We start from the raw sequence: 21,002 nt of genomic DNA on the forward strand, positions 1-21,002 counted from the left end.
AAATGGTCCCCTTTAAATTATTTATGGCTGTATGTTGGGCATATCGCCATTTACTGAGGCACATCTGAAGTTGCCTGCTTATTTTCTCATTTCAGGTACATCCTAATGTCCAAATTTTATAAAGCTTTTCCTGGATAAGTTCCTTCTTGAGAAAAAGTATTCCCTATCTCCAAAGGAAACCCCATTTTCACTAATGTCCATGGCTTACCCAAGACTTCGATTTCTGCCTCTTGTTAGCAGGACCAATGTCCATGACCTAGGGGAGAAGATAACTTCTATGACAGTTACCAAGAAGGCCTGGCTCTTGGGATTCTACCAGGATGGGAAAGAGAACCCCTTACCTCCAATTTACATGCTTCAGAGGTGCCGGGGCCCCCCATCAAGATCTAGCATGTGGTGAGGCAGCCGCCCTCCTGGCAGAGGGGGCCCCATAGAACTGGCTTGGACCCCAGTGGCTGTGCATCACTCCTTCATGGTCTCCTCACCTCCAGGGCCGCTGCCTCCTGCAGCACTGTCCCAGCCACTGAGGCACAGACATGAGTCCTAGGGAAGTGGAGAGACAGAGGGAGAAAGAGAGGGCTAGAGAAGGAGACAGAGAGTGAGCATGAGAGTGAGAGTAAGGGAGTGGCAGAGACCCAGGACGCCATACTGTTGAACGCCATGACAATGGTTTGCATTGAGGGCCATCCCCACCTCTTGCCTAAGTGGGTCTGGGGAGAGGGAAGGTGGGTCAGACTGAGAGGCTTTGAGGACAGAGTACATTTGGGGTGGACAGGGTAGAAGGGCCTGGGTTAGAGCCTTGTTTCTTCACCTTCTTTGGGAAAGCTTCACCCTCTTAACAACCTCAGTCTCCTGTCTGTAAAATGGTGATGCCAGTAGTAGCTAACCATTTCTTGAGTTTGGGGTAAATGTCAGGCAGTAAGCCAATCAGTTTTTGTGTATTGTCTCATTTGTTACTTATACCAACACTAAGAAATGAGTACTTCTGTATTGCCACAGACAGGATGTGAAGATGAGTGGCATCACTCAAGCACCTTGCTCAGTGCAATAGCCAGGGAGTGTCAGGGGAGGGACTCTCATACTGTCATCTCCGAGTCCCATCCTTGTCTGAACAACTGGTTGCTGTATGGACCAGAGGTGGTAATACATGCAGGGCACTTAGCGTGTGCAGGCCCATGGCAAGGGCTTAGAAACACCTGGTTCTCACTGTTACTGTGGGGAGGGCAGAGCAGAAGCTTTGCAGAGGATGTGAGTGGAAGGGTGACTTCCTGTCCCTGAGGAACTGCAAGTGGCTCCAGGTAGTGGGATGAATGTGGGAGCAGCCAGAGGGCCAGTCCTCAGGGAGATACATCCAAAACAAACAGGCTCACTCCTGCTGACACTAAACACAGAGAAACCTGTCGGAACTCTGAAAACAATACCAGCATCCATCCCCTAGCTCTGGGTAATGATTCAGCTGGATTTGCTGGTCAGCACTTTGCAGTGACTCCCAGCCCGCCTGTAAATAGAGCGAGGCCTCCTGGATCCCAGCCCAGCCTAGGAAGGGCCCGGCCCTTCCCCTGAGGGTAGGTTTAGTTCACAGCCATTCGTCTGGGGTAACCCTTCCTGAGAGTTCAGTGGCCCCGGATTTTAGATAATTCCCAGTCTTAATTGTAAGTAAGTTTCTCTCTTTTGACCATTTCACTATGTCCTTGCATTTGTTTGCCAGAACTACATGTATAACCACAGACACTGGTTATATGATAAAGCATTCTGTTTACGCACAAGTGCCATGCCTTTACTAGTAGTTTCCAGAGAAATAATAGTTCAAAGAAAATGGGTTTTCTTCTAGATTTATTTCCATCTTCACTGTTCACAGTTTTGTCCTTGGGCATGAAGATCTTGCCCTGTTGTGTGGGGAGCACGTGGTTTTGAGGTGCGCACTGAGGGGCCTGCCATCGCTGGGATCAGCTGTAATGCTTGCAGCACCAGGACTGCCTGGCCAGTGGAGGCACACCCAGCTCTGCAGGCACAGCTTTGTCCCTTTATAATCAAAAAGAGTTTAACAAAGAGTAGAACCTCTCTATAACAATTATGTCCCTTTAAAGAGTAACTAATATTGCGATGACTTAAAGGCGGACAGCATTTCCAGAAGCAACCTGCTCTCCTCGGATTTTCCAGCTCTTCTCTGCTATGGTTTGCACTTAAGGAAGTGCTCTCTTTCACAGAAACTACTGTTGAGCTTGACCCTGCCGTGAAGACACGCCCCATGTTGACCATATCACAGGGAGCGAGCTCAGGTACTTTGGCCCCTGCCCCTTGCTCTGCAAAAGAAGAAAGCCTCCAAGAGCCTCATTCTGAAGAAAATAAGCTATGGAGAGAGAGTGTTTGACTTGTGTGAAAGCCTGAATTGCTGCCAGCCTTAGGCTTTCCTGACAAGACCCACTATGTAGGACTGGCTGCTAACCCCCGCATACACACATACACCCCCTGCCTGGGGAGGGACTGCCTGGTCACGAGGCTGCAGGTGGGACACTGACACCCTGCAGAACCTTCACCGGGTGCTCTTGCGTCCACGGGGGTGGCAGCCGTCCTGGTCCTGATACCCTTCCAGTTCAGGGAGAAGTACCATGGCAATGCTCATTCAATTTCTGGCTGAATTACATATTGTTTTTATTATGTCATATATAAAATGAACTTACTTCATATCTGTCCACTGTCTTCAGAGGATCTCAGGGACAGAAGGACTCATGGATAGCCCACCTCCAGGAAGACCTTTGTTGGGGCCCATCTACTCTTTAGAGGCCTTTCTGTTATCTTTTCTAATGGTTTCTAGTTTGAGTGACTTTTATGTTTTGGGTAAGTTCCACTGTTTCAGGACCTAAAGACTTAAAAGCACATATTCCACACATTTTGTTAAGTCTTGATTCTTTTTCTTTTTCTCATTTTTTTGTTTTAGCAGAAAAAAGGCTTGGCTGGAAATTTTCATGCCTAAACTTCAGCTCAGTTTAAACTTTCCACCCTTGTTCACTTCATTCTTTTGCATATGAATACACCAGAAATTTGGCATGGCCGCTGATTTAGGCCTAGTGCTGGAACTATTAGTTAAATAATAAAAGGCCTTGGATAAGTACAATTTGACTAAAATGCCTTTTAAAACTAGCTAGAAAATTTAAGAATTACTGCTATAAATAAATGTCTTCCTGCTGGACAAAAATCTCTGATAAAATAAATCCTTCATTAGTGTTATCAAGTTACCCTGTACTTTATTTCTTTTCCATCTCTCCTATTATACAGTATCTTTCTAAGAGGAAAAGGATCTATTTTATTTATGGGATGTCAACATATGATGAAAAGAGGCCAGGGATTTTCCAGCATTAAAGTCTTATAAAGTGGGCTTTGCTGTTTGAATGTTAGATGGGTGGAGCTATCTGAGAATGAGTTTTTCTAGGCCTCTTTGCTAACTTGTGACACTTGCTCCTGAGCAGATCACTGTTAGGTAATAGCATCACATCATTTCATGACTATATCTGATAGTTCAGTGACATGGCCTTCCTTGTATGAAAATCTGTTAACTTAAACTCTAGAAAGTATTTGATATTTGGCCTCCCAAAGGGGACAGTTGATTATACAAATTTTTTATTACTTGCCCTTCCATTCAGCTGCACAGTTGAGAAACAGATTCAGATTCGGCAAACACTGAGTGAATGACTCATGTGTCAGCCTCATCCCTATTGTTACCCGATTTGTAATGCACAAAGAAAGGTCCTTTTGTCATTCCTATTTCACAGATGAAAAAAACAGGTATTGAGTTTGAGTCTGGGCGAGACCTGATTCCAGGCCTGACTGCATATTCTGCCTCAGGCTCCGGGAGCTGAATCTGGAGGAGAATGAACTCTGAGCTCCAGTCTTCCTCTGCTTTTACTCAGAGACAGCATCAGGAATCCAAGTGAGGGTGGTATTTCCTCCCATGTCTCCTCCAGAAGCAGTTCTCCCATGTTTGAACCATTATGTATGTTCTGGGTCAGAAAACCAGGTCTGTCTTTCTAGGTGGACATTTCGTCCGTATTTTACTTTTTAAGAAGATGTCACTAGAAAGACAGATGTGGTCAAACCTGCATGTTTTGTGCTGGGTCAGCTGCCTTTTCGATTTACCTACTCCTCCTCTAAAATTCTATAAAATGTGTAGATTAGTCCATTCAGGTCTAGACCCAATTCGTGTGTGTGAGTGTAGGGGGGTGGAGGGAGGGGCAGTTTCCCATACTTGACACCAGGCAATTCTCAAACACCAGCCAAGTAACCAAGAATTCAAGTCAATTTGGACACTATCTTCCTGGAGACCACACCAGAATTTTGGGTTAAGGGCTCCATCCTACAAGACTGGCCCACACCCCAGACTCCAGATGCCAGTCACCAGCCCCAGGCTATATATAACCTGTGCTTCTGACTGCTTACCGATCAGTGGTTCCAACAACCTCCCCTTTGGGTTGATTGATTTGCTAGAGCAGCTCACAGAACTCAGGAAAACAATTAAACTTCCCTGAGGATACTGTGAAGGATTCAAGTTAATAGCCAGATAAAGAGATACTTTGGGCAAGGTCCCAAATAAAGGGGCTTCTATCCTCGTGGAGCTCAGGGCCTAGCTCCGTAACATGTGGACACGTTCTGGTTCCCCAAGCATGGAAACTTTCTCAGACAGGGAAACAGGATGCAAAAAGAGATGAAATGTTCTTCTCAGGGGTTTTTGTGAGGGCTTCATTGTATAGTCCTGACTAAGACATTGGCCATTGGCTGATTCTGCCTCTACCCCTCTGCCCTCTCCCCTCCCTAAAGCTGGGGGCTGAAAGTTCCCACCCTCTGATCCTGGGGTTGGTCCCCTGGCAAACAGCCCCTACCCTTGGATGGGGTCCAAACGTCTCCTCATTAATGTAACAAGGCAACCCTTTCACCTTTCTGTATCTGAAGTGTTTTTAAGGAACTATGGATGAAGACCAAATATATCTGAGAAATGTATTTTTGTCATTTGAACAACCAAATATATATTTCTTACAAATCATTATATCACAACTAGCGTCCCATTTGGGACTTAATTTTCTTCTTATATCCTTTGGACATGTTCTTCCCACTGAGATGTCTTCCTAAGTCAGTGGCCATATTTACCACTACCTTCCTGGCGCAACAGTATGCACGCAGCAGGCACCAGCACAGCCTTGCTGAATGGCCCCATTACTCTTCTCCCTACCTGGGTCCTAGCACCAAAATGTAGTTGCAAGCTCAAAAGGAAAGAGAACATGAATAGAAATAGAACATGTGAATATGAATAATTGAATGTTTCCATTCACTCAACACATATTTACTGATTACACACTATTTGTCAGGCTCTGTGCTTAAATACTGAGGACAGTTGTTTATAAGGCAGAACATGTACGTATCTGAATATATTTCAAATCTAAATCATTTTAAAGAGTCATCATTTTAGAAATCCTACCCTAGAACTTATCCCCATTTGTATCTATAATCAAGAGCCAACAGTTAATATGAGCTAGAAGAATTTGATTGAAGGAGAATTTCTATAAATTTAATTGTTTTTCCATATACTTGCCATTATTATAAAGTTAACTATACATGCCATAGAGAAGGATTGTCTTTCAGCACAGAATAAATGGAATGTTTCTCAAGGCACGAACCACGATGGTAACTAAGCTGGAGGAGGCCTTGAACAGCACCTTCCTGTCTGTCATCTCTCTCTGGTCACCTTTGGTCTTCCTCCTACCACAGAAGGACAGTTTGCCTATTATTAGGAAACCAAAGCTCTCAAATTTAGTGGCTGCCTTTTTCCTGGAGCCTGCATTACTGTATAAAATACTGTTAAATTGCAACCCTGCTTACCCAGTACTTCCTGTTATCTGTCCTGAGTATTCCTGTATTTTGTTAATGAACACAACTCAACTCGCCATTTCCACTGTTTTGAAATTCTGAGAAGTAGGTTTCCCAAATACTTCTTCACTTGCTTTTAAAATGCTCTTGCACCAGAACAAATGGTATGCAGCAAGTATTTACTTCTTGACTAAGTAAACATGTCATTCTGGTGCCTTAACATTTATTGAGTATCCAGCAACTCATTATTGCCAAAACTACTTGGAAGCAATTTTAGTTCTTATAAGTATACAAGTAAGGGAAGTTCATCAATTTTGAAATTGTCTGCCTTGAACCTGCTATTAAATTGTGAGGCTTGAGATCCAGATTATTCTCACAACACTAAGCCTTAGAAACACCCCATTAAAAAGTTGTTTAATTAGAATGGAAAATATTTTAAATGCTTTTATTTTTAAGAGCTTAAAACCTAATATTCTGTGTTTTTCTACACTCTGTTTTTTTAAAAAATGTACTTGAATATCAATTGAAACTAATCAAATGCTACTTTAACTTTTGTAATAGTAAAACCATTGACCCAAATTATACTATTGTATTTTATTGAACCAATCACTGAATTTTTACATAATGTATAAATCGATGTGTATATCACCACCCCAGTTTGTGCAAAGGTGTAAAGATCAAAGTACTTACTGATAACCAAATACAGTTTGTCTTTTCATGAAAGCCAAAGGATGGGTTTACATTTTAAGTTTTGAGGCACATTATGAATTTTTTGGTATACCCCCAGAACTCTTCCCTTTCAGCACACAACCACCCTTAAAGGGAAGTTATTAAAGTGTTTCCTGTTACCACTTATCATTTATAAATACCCCAAATCTGAGCTCCATGGGACATAGGCAGTGTGCACCTGGTTCAGGGTTGTATCTACTCTAAGTCAGGTTGTATCTACTCAAAGAGCTGCTGACTATGTAGTAAATACAGTTTTTTGGTTCTCCTTCCATGGCAGTCTGGATGAACACATACCCTTACTATTCCTTCCTAATCTTGGGAAACTTCATGGGGAGCTTTTCATGCTTTTCATCAGCCACAAAGCTGGTGCTTTTGTCACTAAGATGTCAATATCCCATCTCTGAAAGCAGGTGTTTTGTATGGGCACAGGGAATGCAGTGTCCTGGACATTGGCAGGTGTGGCAGGAAGCTCACCTGAGGCTACCCCGGCTGGGGGGCCCTCCCCAGCCTCATACTGACATTGAGTGTGTAAGTCCTTAGGTCTAGGCATCCACCTTCCAGGGGCATTTCCCCACAAAGGGGTTTTTGATCAGTTCTGATGTCAAAGATCCTAGGTAGCTCCTCTGAGGTTTTAGCTTTTCTGAAATAGAGAATTCTTACTTTGTCCACTGTCTCACAAATGTGCAGGGAGAATCAAATGAAGAACCAAAAGCACTTAGAATGAGCTCTTTCAAAGAAGTGCCCTTGTACTGAACTGTGCCATTCCTTCACTAATGAATCACTGTTGTTGAGGACAAGCGATAGACTTCTGTCCTGGGGAAAGCCTCCCTGTGCTCACATCCCCCTTAACTTGTTCCTCAGAAAGCCAGCATTCTTGTTTCCTGAGCTATAGTGGATTTTTACCCATATTGTATAATTTCTTTTTTTAAAGTTTCTTTATAACTATCCCATGGAATTAGAGGTATAAGATTTTGTTTTGAAATGTAGAATTAAGACAGGAAGACTAAGGAAATAATTTTATATAAAACCACACATACATTTATTTTAATAAAGTTGAAATAAAGGAAAAATCTCTCTGGCTTAATACTATAATTTTCCTGTAAAGTCTATGTAAGTTTTAAACTAGTACTTTGGAATTAAATTATACCAAAGGCCAGTAATCCATATCATGAGCAAAGCATTAAACTTTGCCACCATAATTGCTTAGCATGCCCTTGTGTTCATTTTGAAAGTTATTTTTCTGTAACAAAAGTGGTACTCCTTCTAGAAAAATTGAGAAAGTGTTTTAAAATACAGAAATCACAAGAAAATAACTTGTAATCTTACCACTCAGAGCTAAACTAACCATTGTTGCCATTTTATGGATACACAAATATAGAAACACATATATGGTATTATTTTTCTGTGCAGAAAGGATACACACTTCTTTTTACCCCACATTGATGTTACTGCATATGCTGTTTTGAGTATATATCAGAATGCGTTTGACTTCTAATAAGGAACCCCTAACTTAAACAAGTTTAAACATCATCTCATGAAATAAGAAGCCCAGAGCTAAGATGGGCTACAGGTTGGTGAATTTTGAAAATCAAAGACCCAGCTACTTTCTGTTCTTTCTGTCCTGCTACCAATGTTATCACTTCATGCTAATGTTATTCCCTGTGGTCATAAAATTGCCACAGTGAACTCTGGGACAGCATGTTTCCTTGCTCACATCTAGTGGAAGAAAAAACTCCAACCATGGAATGGAAGTCCTGCCCTTCAGTCTGGTGGTACTGACTCAGGTGCAGCTGCCCCAGACCAGTGACAGTCACCAGACATATGCCACAACCTGGCCTATGCCTGGTTTCCTCTATTGATCAGTGGCAAGAGGGATTGAATTACGGGGATTAGCCTAGATGAGTTGAGGTCAACTCCCCAACCACATGGCTACTATAAATGGCAGAGACGGAGAATAATGTTGAAGTCAACCCCCACCTCATAACCTAACCTTCTCAGTGACTATTTGATGAACATATATAAGGGTCTTTTTAAAGGATCTCGTAGCTTACTTTCTCATCGTTGCCTTCAGGCTGGGTCGGCTTTGTTCCAGCTCTCAGAATCCTGTCTGTCCTCCCACTTTTGTTTGCACCCTGCCTTCCTTCATGGTTCGGGAGGTGGCTACAGCCACTGGGGCCCACACCTCCTGCCTGGCCTCCAGCTGGAGTGAGGAGATGCTCCTTGCCTTTGGGCCCCATAACAGTTGCTCATTGTCTTGAACAGGCCCTGGTCCCTTTACTGGCCACAAGATCCAAGCCTGGAGGTGGGAATGGGGCCAACTGCCTCACAGATGGCTGCCTGGGGAAGGTGTGGGTACAACACAATCAGGGTCTGTTAGGAAAGAAGACTCAGGGAATAGACGTGTGATACCCACTTCACTGTCCTTAAAAATTGTTCTTCTGCTTAAGCATTACAACAATTATCAGAATTTGAAATTATTATGAATGTCTTTAAATATTATACTTTTTGTAAGATAAATTTTAGCCAAAATAAGCAGACAAAGAGAGGCAACAAAGGGCCAGGTAGTTTATTTGAATGCCACCCCCCGGGTGATGTTCCGCAGTCTGAAACACAGGCCAGGGAAGTCACACCCGGCAGGGCAGGCAGCAAGTTTTTAAAGAAGGCAGGGGGAGGGAGAGCAAAGGTGTACAGTGGCGGGAGGATTGGCTCGCCTAGGGTACGTGGGGGGTCTCTCATTGGTCTTTAGCCAGGTACTGGAAAGTTACCACTAATCTTTTAGCTTGGGGGAAGGGCTCTAGTTGGGAGGGTTATCCAATCAGGCTCTGGAATGTTGTCAGACCGGAACCTGTTGGTCTCTTCGCCTCGTTTGGTGAGGCCTGAGCTTGTCCATCAGGCTCACCCCTTCCCCTGATGCCTGCAGCCTAACACTTTTCACTAAAAAAGTAAGTTTCTTTTTGTAGAACTGCATTGTGCAGAAAGCGATGGATAGAAAGAAAACATAAAGTCTCCTGGGGAACAGCTTCATTAATCAAATGTTCTCCAAAGTTTGAGCATTTTTGTGGTGTCATTTTTGGCAATACACAAATTTTTTTTGTAAATTTTGAATAAAACTGGTTTAGAAATTAAAAACTAAAAGAAAAATTAAAGATTTAAATGTAAACTTTGATATGTTTATTCTGTATGTGTTTTTTTTATTTTCATACCCTTGAAACAATATCATAAATAATATAGAGAATTAATGGGCATTTTTAGAGTATAATTCTGAGAAATAATAAGCGTATTTAAAATTACTATAGCACAAATCAGATGTTAAAGGAAAAAGTTATGATATATTCAGTTTTTAAATTGTACTATTAAATGTGTAACTTCATGTGTAATAAATATTCACATTTAATTTTAGGTGCCAGTGTAACATATACTAAAATAAAATGGAACAATTTCTATGGTTCTATAAAAAAAGCATTAAAGGAGTCATAAATAATTGTAGTAAAACTTTTTTGAGATATTTTTATGGGACTAAAAATTGAAAACTTCCTAATAGGGAAATTTTCTTAAATGAGAAAGGAGGTAAGTTAGTCATCAAGACCTCAAATTGTAATATATCCTGTGAGAACCCTGAATAAGTAATAACTTCTTAAGATAACCTTATATAATGTATAAAAATGAAGAGTTTTTGAAAAACCTGTCCAAAAGGCAACAGAAAAAAAATTTATTATACTAAAATTCCTCATGAGAGGTTACTCATTTTGCATGTTTTTTTTCTGTTATGAGAATAGACATCTTAGTGTATTTAAATCTGAAAGGGCTATGACTATCTTCGATTTTTAAAATGAACAAATAAAACTGATCCCTGGAGAGTAACAAGTTGTGGGAGGTAACTCAGTTCACTCTCAGATCCCAAGGTGTTTCTAGTATTTTGGGAAAAGAACACAGACTAAGTCACATTTTGGTGCTCAGAATGTGTCTTGCACTCAACACCCAATTCACCAACCAAGGAAAAGTTAACTCACCTTTCTTTCTTTTTTTTTTTTTAATCAAATTCAAACCTCTGCCAACTCCTTAACTAGTAAAGAGAATACAGAATTACAGCAAAAGCAAAGGATTCTAGAACACTCATTTTAATGAAAACCTACCTGGATTTATGGAAGTTATTTATGTTTTTATTATTTTTCTTCTTCTTTTAAATAAGTAATCTGGCCAGAGTCTTTGTGGGGTATAGTTGGAAGAGCACTGATCTGCATGTAAGAAGACCTAGTCCTCCCTCTGGTATTGTTGCTTTACTGTGTTACCTTGGACCAATACGTTAATCTTTCTGACCCTCAGTTTTCTATTTCTAAAGAGAGAGCAGATGGAGCAAATGTGTCTCAGAGACTCCTTGATGCAGTAGAAGTGGGACATATGAGAAGGATTTGGTGATGATTAACTAGAGTGTTAGTTTGCAATTCTAGTTCTTGAGGAAATAGCACAGGTGAAGCATATGTGGTCCTGGAGTTAGTGATGATAGGAGAAAACTGAGTCAAAGGGGTCAGCACTATGACCATTCACAACTTTCCTTCTACCCACTAGTCTAGAGGTAGATATACGGAGGCTCCCCAGGTGGTGGGGAAAATCACAATAAATTCATTTACCACAGGATCCAGGTTTGAGTGTTCCAGCCCTCTGAAATGTGTGGGACCATTGTGTGATGAAATAGCCCTGCCTGAATGAAAAAGCCAGCTCTTCTGTAATTTTGTCCAACTTCCTTTGTTATGGATTACCAGAAGGAGCTCTGAGTTTTAGCAAATGCTGAATGTACATGCTCCAAAGTGTTGTGTTCCTCAGAAACAAGGGTAGGTATGGACAGGAGGCACCTGGACACTCTGACCCTCCCACAGGAGACCAGTGCCCCAAAGTCAGTCTGAGGGTTTGTTTTTGTCCCTCTAGATCTTTTTCTAACTTTTTTTTTGACACTCTGGACATTCCTTTATAGTTGGCCTATATAAATTATTTTACAAATCAGAAGTTCCATGGAGTGGCTTTGACGCTGTCTTCTCTCATGCAGAGCCATCACTCTGGAGAATCAACTGGTGATCCTTGCAGTGACAGCAAGCGACGCTGGGGCCTACTACGTGCAGGCTGTCAATGAAAGGAATGGAGAGAACAAGACAAGCCCACCCATTTATTTGAGCATAGCAAGTGAGTCTTGAAATTCCACATGATACATCTGAAAGCAACAGAACCTTGATTTAATTAATAACCACTGTCTCATTGGGCATTTTGCAATAAATATTCCCTATTTAGTGTAGTGGTTCTGGTGTAATATTGATCCAGTGTCAGTAGTTGCTTTCTTTAAAGTGATAGGCAGAAAATGTGAATGCCATGGAAAATTCTGAATGCAAGATCTTATTTGTTTGAGGCATTTAAAAGGTATTGTTTGCATTTGTGTGCTGTTAATATCTATTTTTTTTAACAACAAAAAATCCCTTTTACCTTGTAAGGAATTTTATCCATGAATCTTATTCAAGACTAGAGGAGGCACAGGTTGTATCTTTAATATAATAATAAAATCCTTGAGAAACTACGTATACTAAGTTGAGTTAAAAGTAGCAGTGTTTCTTAAACATAATCAGATCATTTTTTCTACTTGATTTAACTGAATCATGAAGAGAATATATCAGTTATATATTCAGTTTGTTTAAGGACATTTTAGTTTGAGGAAACTTAGTTTAAATGTTTAAGCTTTGAAACAAGGCTCCAGAAATTCTACTAGCAAGAATGTCTGGAGAAGGGAAAATGACCAGAAGGAAGAACTCTGAACTAAAAGATTAAAATGTGCATATCAGAGGGCATGTTACCAAATTGTATCATGAAGCTTTGTCTTGCCAATGGGTGTCAGCCCCAGGCAAGTTCACTATGGGTAATGAGACCAAAGAAGACAATGGAACATTCTTGGAGTAAAAGGGTTATACCCAACTTTATTCCCGAGGTGGCAGGTCAATCACTAGAATCCTGTCCACTCAGAGCAAGCCTGCATGCAGCAAGCCAGCCTCTGCCTCTGGGCCTCTTGGTCCCTACCGACCTCTCAGTTTCTGTCCTCGGCACTGCCACCACTCCAGTCTCTGCTCTCCTGCAGCTGTGCAGCTGTGCCACTGTGTCAGAACACTGGGTGGAGCTCTTTATATAGAGCCAATAACAACGTATTGCCCACACATGTGTAGTGAGCTAGTCAACCAGGGCCAGGTGAGAATCCTGGCTATAGGAAACTTCACTTTATCCACAAGCCTGATGGCGGGAAATTCAGTGATTGTGCTGTTGAGAAAATACAGTGGGGAAATGGTTGTAAGTTTCAAAATATTATGATCACATGACATAAGAGTGAATTAAATGGATTTATCTGTATAGTAGTAGACGCCATCTGTTTAAAAAACACCTTGAAGGAATGGTTTTCCCGTTTGGGTAATTTGAAAAGTTTTCCTCATACGTGGGATAGGACCATAGTGTTTGCTTCTCATGGTCCATTGCTTCAGGCCTGCTGGGATTTATTGGGTGAATGTTTGTAGCAAAAACTAGGAGTTAATTGAGTATGCTTGGTAAGTACTCCTACATGGCTATCATCCTGCCATTGGCTCTCTGATTCCTAGGAATCAAATCCTGACCTCTGGACTGTAGCTGGGTACAGACTTGGCCATGAGGGTGGCCTTTTTAATGTTGTGGAGTGTATGCCCACTGATTTGGTGTGGAGCTCACAAAATGCAGCACATGATGTAAAGGACCCTCTGAATCAAGAATCATAGTAGAAGTAAATGTGACTTAGCAAGATTTTTTTCAACATCTATAATAAAGGTTGAAAACTGTATTATCAAATAGGTTGTGATTAAGGATTTCCAGGTTTTACAATTAGAGCCATTTATTCTGTTTAGAAATTCTGATTCAGCACTCAATTGTAATATAAATGCCAGGAAAATAATTAGTCAAATTATGGAATTCTGAGTCAGAAACAAGCAAATTGGCCTTAGTCTGTTAGTAGAGTCAGGAGAAATTCCACAAATATTCTGTTTAGCATGATGCTAACATCACAAAGTTATGAAATAGTCTGTACCTATACACCTGTAGCTTCCTGCATGCCTCCTCTATAAAGGCCAGCAGGAAATGAGACTGATAGAGTGAATTCAGAAGTTGCTATACTAATGCAATACCATGGCATTAGATAATTGGAATATGTAATTTTTTTTCAATAATTTCAGTGTCTACTCCAAGAAGTATATTGGGAGCAGCTCATAAATATTATAATTAACTGCCTTGCATTTTGTTCCCTTGGATATTTTTATCTTTCCATTGGCGCCAGGTAAAATGTGCAGAAGGTGAGATACAAGGAGGGTAATGACACAGACAGACTTATTTTAAGTCTTAGGAGAAAACCTGCATTCTATTCCCTTATATATTCTTTGCTTTGTATTGGAACTAAGTAAACTGAGATAAGTGATGAGTGATGAGGTTGAGGGAAGAGCCTTATTTGAATTCCTAGGAGAATCTTACTGTTGACATATTGGATTTTACTAAAAGTTAGATGGCACCCAATTATGCTTTTTCTCACTGAAAGTTCTATTTTGAAATCTCTAAAGATCAGAAGTCTTGCTAAATCTTCAGAAAACCCAAGAATTGTATGTTTAAATTTTACTCCTTTCCTGACTGCAGCAAATGCTCTAAGCAGCAGAAACTGCAGCTCAGGACCTTGCTGCCAGCCTCTTGCCAGCCATGAAATATTGGAGTCTGCGTCACCACTAGGTTTATTATGGAGTTAGATATTCTCAAGAACTCTTCATTGCTGGTTGTAAGATATAGGGTGTCCTGTAGACTTAGACATTTTTTTTCTGATATAGGCTTTGTAAAAACACCAAACAAGATTGATGAAAAAATTTTCAAACTTGCCAGCCAGCATTTCTGAAGAAGCAAAAGATATTACAACCAATTATCACTTAACAAAGAAGAATTTTTCTTTGGCATCAGGAGAATAAAGTAGAGAACCTTTATGTAGGAGACACAATTGAAGTGGTAGGGTGCTGGAAATTAAATTCCAGTGGATTGTACTGTAATTAGTTTGAAATTGGAGAGTGCCATGTAGCCCCACCTCTTAATTCCTGTCATAATAATAAACCATTCCTCATGCAGGATCAGCGTAGTATTGAAGTAGCACACAGGGGACAGTCCTGTCTCAAAACATCTAAGTGAGAGATGTGCTATTACCCATCTAACAGGAGGAAATAACAGATTTTCCCAAGCAGCTGTGTGCTTTAGGATTCAAAACCTCACCACCTTTTCAATTGCTAGATATTTTGGCCACATTTGAAGCTTATGGGAAGCAAAAGATAAAAAGGGTTTAGAAAGAATAAATAAAAATTTTAAAAAGCATGACAATTAGAAGTGAAATGCAGTCTTATAATGGTACCACCTGCTGTTTTGTGCATGTTTAGTGATGGCATTATTACCTCTTAACATTTCTTCCCCTTTGTATTGTTAAGATGATAAATCACAGCATGTTCTGCACAGATACTTCCTGTCAGGAAGGAGAGGACATTTCTGCACTGCCCACTCTCCTGCTCCCCAGTGGAAGCTTGCTGCCTCTCAGGGGTGGATTCACTTTGAAGTTTTTATGTGACGTGAAGCCAGCAGATGTTAAGGACATAGGTGGGACTGTTGAAGCAGCCTGCATGAATTTTTCATAGCTGGCTCCCACAGCTAGGTGCACACCAGATAAAGAATGGGCTGAACACTCCTGAGAGTACATATTTCTATTCTGAGGTCAAACCCAGGCAAGCTTTATAAACCTGTCAACCTGTTTTTGGTTTTTGCTTTGAAGATTTTATATTGAGTTATCTTTTGTGGATCAGATCCTCTGAACTGAATTAATATATGAACAAGAGTTTCTTCTTTCAAAAAGAAAGAAAGGTTAGAATTAGGAAATGAGAAGAATTCTGTAAAGTGATTAGTCAAGCATTGTTTGAATACCATTGTACATACTTGAGACACACCATCAGCTCTGACCCAATATTCAGATTGTCCAGTGTAACTAGATTTTCTACTGGGGAGGAAGCTTAGATTAAAAAGGAATTGACTGCTTCTTTCCTTCCTTTTTTTTTCACCTCTTTCATTTCACTGTCTCCTCTTCAAACAACATTCACAGATAGAATATCATTTCAACTGATCCTCCTTCAGACTGACAGAACCTTGCTTTTAATTCTGAAGACCACTTAACATTCTTTTGTCCTCTGTAATGCTAATTTAACTGCAGAACTCATATATGTTTAGTAGTTGAAAGTGGATTTCTGAGAATAATGTCCGCCAACACTCATCCAAGCAGACTGCCCTGTAAAACATGACTTTTTTGTGCCTGGATAGAATTTTATCTTCTTTCTTTTGTGCCTTTAATATTAAAGGGAGAAGATGGGACAGGCATAAGCCTTTCAAATGTACGATGACATATACTGGATTCCCAAAGCAATTGGAATGACGTAAAATTTTACTAAAACCAATCTGGAGAGACAGTGTCCATATCACAAATGACCAATTTAGAATCCAGCTATAGCTTCATAGGCTGTATGTGACTTTACTGCCAGAATTTCCAGAAACATGAATAGCAAGTGTACTTCACAGTAGTGTGATGAGTTTAATTTGTTCAGTGTGCATTGAGCCTTCTAATGGTGTATGTAATGAAGCATAAGACATACTCTGGCCCCCACATCTTGGAGCTGGTTGTAAACAGAACTAAGTCCAGGCTGCAGGTTTTTTATAGGTACTCCCAAAGTAAGCAAGCCTTGAGCATTCATCCTTAATATATGCATACTTAGTTATTTATAAATGATAAACGTACAACTATCATACAAAAGAAATAAAAGTGAAATAAACAGTGTCTTAAGTATCTTGCTGATCATAAACGTTCCATTTCATCTTTAGTTCATGTCTCATGGCACAACATACGCTTTGCAAATGCAAATCCATATTTTACTTGGTCTTCCTGAAAAAGTGTATTTTTTTGGACAAATTTTCATGACATCTGTTTACAGAGAATTGTTCACCCTGGTAGCATGTCCAGTGAAGAATGAATGGTCTAGCGCACACGCATCCGCCCCGCCATTCGCCCTCCTTTTGTGCTCACCTGATGCGTGACTCAGCTCTGTGGTTTCTTCCCAGGAATATTTTTGTATCCAGTTCTCTACCCTGTGAATGTTACTTTAGTCAAAACTATATGCACAAGTATACCCATCTGGGCAAAGGTGAGACCACAGCCTGTTGGGAAGTTTTGAAAGCAAACATATATAAAGGCATCCTTTCTACCTCTTCTAAAAAGAAAATTTTTACATCTTTCCTTAAGGTAACTTGCATAAGGTATATGACATGGGGCCATCCTCTGATAGACCCAAACTGTGTAATAAATAGAACTGATAATTAGCTTTTTTCCTATGGTTTCAGTTTTAAAAATACCTAAAAATGACAGTTTTAATATACTGTTCCTGATGCCCAAGTGTATGTCTACATGGATTGGTAGATGACTTTTAGAATAAGAGTACAAATGGTGATTCTCAACAAGACCTCAGTAAAAAAAAATAAAAAATGATTAAAGTGATAAAGAGGCCATAATCCTCTCCTCACCTCCTCAAGATAAAACTGGGTTATTGCTGTTACTACTCATGCTCCCTCCCACCTCTTCTCATCCAAGCTCTTTCTTTTCCCCTTTGTGATTGATTTCAGCCTATTTTCACCCTTGGTGAATCTTGGAGAATTGGGTTAAACCATGGATTCTAATTTTCCCTCAATTTTTTTAACAAATTTGGGATAGTCCAACATCCCCAATCTCCTACAGCAGCAGTCTTCAAATTGGCTTTGAGTACCTCTTGGGGTACACACAGAATTCCCTTATCACCAGCATTTATGATTTCCAGGGAATCTATTTCCAGGCACTTTCGTATACTCTTTCTAAAATCTGATCTGCCTGTGGAGCCTGTGTCAGTAGGCTCATCTCCTGGTTGCCTCTCTTACTGGACACACATCACACTCATCCTGAAGTATTCTTATAATTGGGGGGAAAATCACTTTATTAATTGTTTCAATACCTTGCTGTCTATGAGGCAAGGCCCAAACACATTGTCAGCTGACATTTTATTACAAATAGTTTTGTTGACTGAGAGATAGTCCACTTGCTTTTAGGACAGGAAAACATTTCAGCCCCTTTGCAGTGTGGGGGGACAAGGGGCATGTGACTAACTCTAATGAATGAAACATGCATGGAATGAAGGGTGTCACTTCTAGGACAGATATTTAAGAGCCAGCAAGGTATTTTCATGCTCTCCCTCCCCTTGTGGGACCAACTGTGGCCAAGCCACATATGAAGATGGTGGAACCACAAGATAGAAGCTGTTCAGATACTTAAATTATCACATAAAAAGAACAGACCTTGAGAGTCAGTCACTCCAGTGGAATGGGACTTTATGTGAGTAGGAAATAAACTTCTGTGTGCTGAGCACTAAGATTTCAGGGTTGGATTGTTATTGGAACAAAAGTCATCTATCCTAACAAATAAATTACTATGTGACTTTTGGTATAACTCAGAAAGAGTTTGAAGAATTGAGAGATATTCTTATAATAAAATTTCTCTCATTCTCATCTACTTTTTTATATCAACAAAATTCCATGGCAGTTGTATCTACAAAAAAGAAAAGTAGGATTAGAACTAGGGTAAACCTTTATCCATTTCATGGAGAGGTATTTTTCAGTGATTTTTTCTTTTATATATAATATTCATCAAAATGTGTTATACATTTATTTGTTTTGATGAACTGAATAAAAATAATAATTGTGACAGTAACTTGATCCAAGAGAATTTTTTTTCCCCAGAACCATATCATTCTTGGGAAAATTTAAATTTATGTACATATTTTATCATAGGCTATGATAGAGTGATCAATAAAATACTTTCAACTATTAAATATAATAAATTAGGATAAAACTCTGTGGAAGGAATGGAAATACAAGTTCAGGAAGAAAAAAAGGAATGGTATAAAATTTCTGACTATTAAAAATTAGAGCTTGTTCATTTTATTTTAATGGGTGATGATGTGTATCAGAGCCTTAGACCTACTCCATCAAATATTTAGATTCTTTTGTATACATATAGAAGAGTTCTGCAGTGGTTTTATTTTATTAAAATATACTAGAAATTACATTCTTTGCAGTCCTTCAAATATATGTTGAAAAACTTTAGATGTTAAACTGTGGAAATGATACATAGTTTTACAAAATTCTTGTACGTGATACAGGAGCAAAAACTGTTCCAAGCTATATGCAGATGTGATGATAATTATAAATAAGTGTACTGTTAAATGAACTTCCAAGGGCATAGGCAGAAGTGGGGCACTGTGAGGATGGGCCTTGAGCTCTAGGTAAGCGTTTCACATGCATTTCCTTCTTAAATTCCACAATAGCCCCATGAGGTAACAATAGACCCATTTCAAAGCTGAGAGCACCAAGTCCCTGAAAAGCTAGGTTATTGACCATAATCATAAGATTAGCAGATGGGGAGTTGGGGGTTCAAGCCAAGGTTTATTTGGCCCCCAAGCCCCCTAGTTTTTCCTGTACAAAAGGTTCAGCATATATCCTGGAGGCTGGTATGCTCTTGGTGTCAGTGTATGTCCAAGTGAGGGGAGCCCAAGGAGAAGGCAAAAAGCTCAGGGAGGAAGTGGCCCTCCTGTGGCACTGAAATTCTGTAAGAGCTTTTCCACATTCAACCCTCAGGGGAATTTGGTTCTGTTTTAGAAAGGGAGGATTTGTTTCAATGCCAAAACTACTCCCAATAAGCATTCAATCTCTAGGTAAAGCTAATGTACTGTCTGCAGATGCAGCTTGGAGGCTGGCTCTTTTTTACAACCAACTGGGGTACATTTGGTTGGACTGAGTTAGGCCTCACTCACCTGGGCACAGGTTTGCAAAGGGTGTGGTGGGCAAGGAAGGAGACTGGAGTCCGTGCTTACTAACGGAGTGTCGTAGCGATAAATTCCAAGTTATAATAGCTAGATGGCATTGTTATTAATAATGCATTGGACACCACATGGGATATAAAATAAGACTTAGCCTGCCCATGACACGCACAGTTATACTCCCTACTTTCTAGCTATTAATGCTAACCTGTCAGGGCAGATTGTGCCTGTGAGTGAGCCACACTAGGGAGTGAGGGGAGCACGCGGAGACAGCCATTAACCAAGCAGAACTGACCAGTTGGATTCAGTAAATGAGCTGTCAGTGTTCATTTACCTCTCCTAATTATGGTCTATTTAAGGGCACAAATGATTATTCAGTTGCGATTTGCCTAATCAAATTTTTTACAAACTCCTCCACAAAGCCCAATTTTAATAATTTCTTCAAACCACCTCTCCTCCTGCCCTCTTGTTAAATGTACCAGCTTAAGTTTTTATATTTAGGTATTTAAAAACACAGGAGTCTTTAATCTGTGGCAGTTTTATGGCTGGTACTAGAAATAACCCTGATAATTTTACCCTTGACTCTGGGATCTGATTTCTTAACCTTAGCCAACAGCCACATGCCTGAATTCAGCTAACTGAGAATTTAAGTTCATTTCATTTTAGGTTCATAATGTATAAACATAACACTTCAAAACTTATCATACATTGGAGTGGCTCAACATAACTCAGTCATGCAAGAAATATCTTCCTAGCTCTGATCACTTCAGATGTTACATTCATTGAAGTACTCTGCCTGCTTTCCTGTCACTATAATTCACAAGAAAAGATAAGACACTTTTAAGGGGTACAAATAGGGGGCTAGAAAATTGAATTTTCTTTGCAACCATTTTATAAACTCTAACATCTATTCTTATACCTCATCTGGGGAAATCCAAAACAAAGTAATGATTATTGGCTGATATGGGACCTTAGAAAGGAGTTGTCCGTTGTAAATACAGTTTTCTTTCAAACACTGTATTTACTCAGCAGTTGAATTCAAATGGTGATTGTGGTCAATTCCCTGGTGTTCAGCTTCTAGTTCCTTTGTAAGCTAAATAATTCCACTCAACCCTCCCAGTATTCTTTTTCCTTTATGAATGAGTTCAGTATTCTGAAGCTGCTAATTAAGAAACCTCCTCTTTAGTTTCTCTTCCTTCAGAATTTTTGAGATTTTTCTAACTCCAAGTTGTCTGATTTGCTGAGCTAAATTGTCTTTTCATATCTCATCCTTCAGAAAATAAGAATATATAATTCTCTGATGTAGAGAGAACATTCAGAAAGTGTAATCAACCCCTTTGATAATAACATGTATTTATTTGCATTGAGGGTTGGCCTAATATCCCCTATGGTAACTTTGATTTCATGTTTTAAAGTGGGGATGGGAAGACATGACTTTGCCCAAAGTGTAATGAAAGCATATTATAGTAG

At 39.9% G+C, this 21,002-nt stretch overlaps 1 protein-coding gene across 10 annotated transcripts in view; it reads left to right on the forward strand.

Moving 5' to 3' along the window:
• SDK1 (sidekick cell adhesion molecule 1) overlaps positions 1-21,002 on the forward strand; it is a 1,045,458-nt gene that overhangs the window by 640,479 nt on the left and 383,977 nt on the right. For all 10 annotated transcript variants that reach the window (XR_012122096.1, XR_012122097.1, XR_012122095.1 and 7 more), the window contains exon 5: positions 11,627-11,760. Coding sequence is in view for 6 of the 10 variants with exons in the window: in XM_037008170.2 (XP_036864065.1) it covers positions 11,627-11,760 (134 nt within the window). In the remaining 4 variants the exon portion in view is untranslated. The remainder of the gene's footprint in view (positions 1-11,626; positions 11,761-21,002) is intronic.

Source organism: Manis javanica, chromosome 10, assembly GCF_040802235.1.
Source record: "Manis javanica isolate MJ-LG chromosome 10, MJ_LKY, whole genome shotgun sequence".
NCBI lineage: Eukaryota > Metazoa > Chordata > Mammalia > Pholidota > Manidae > Manis > Manis javanica.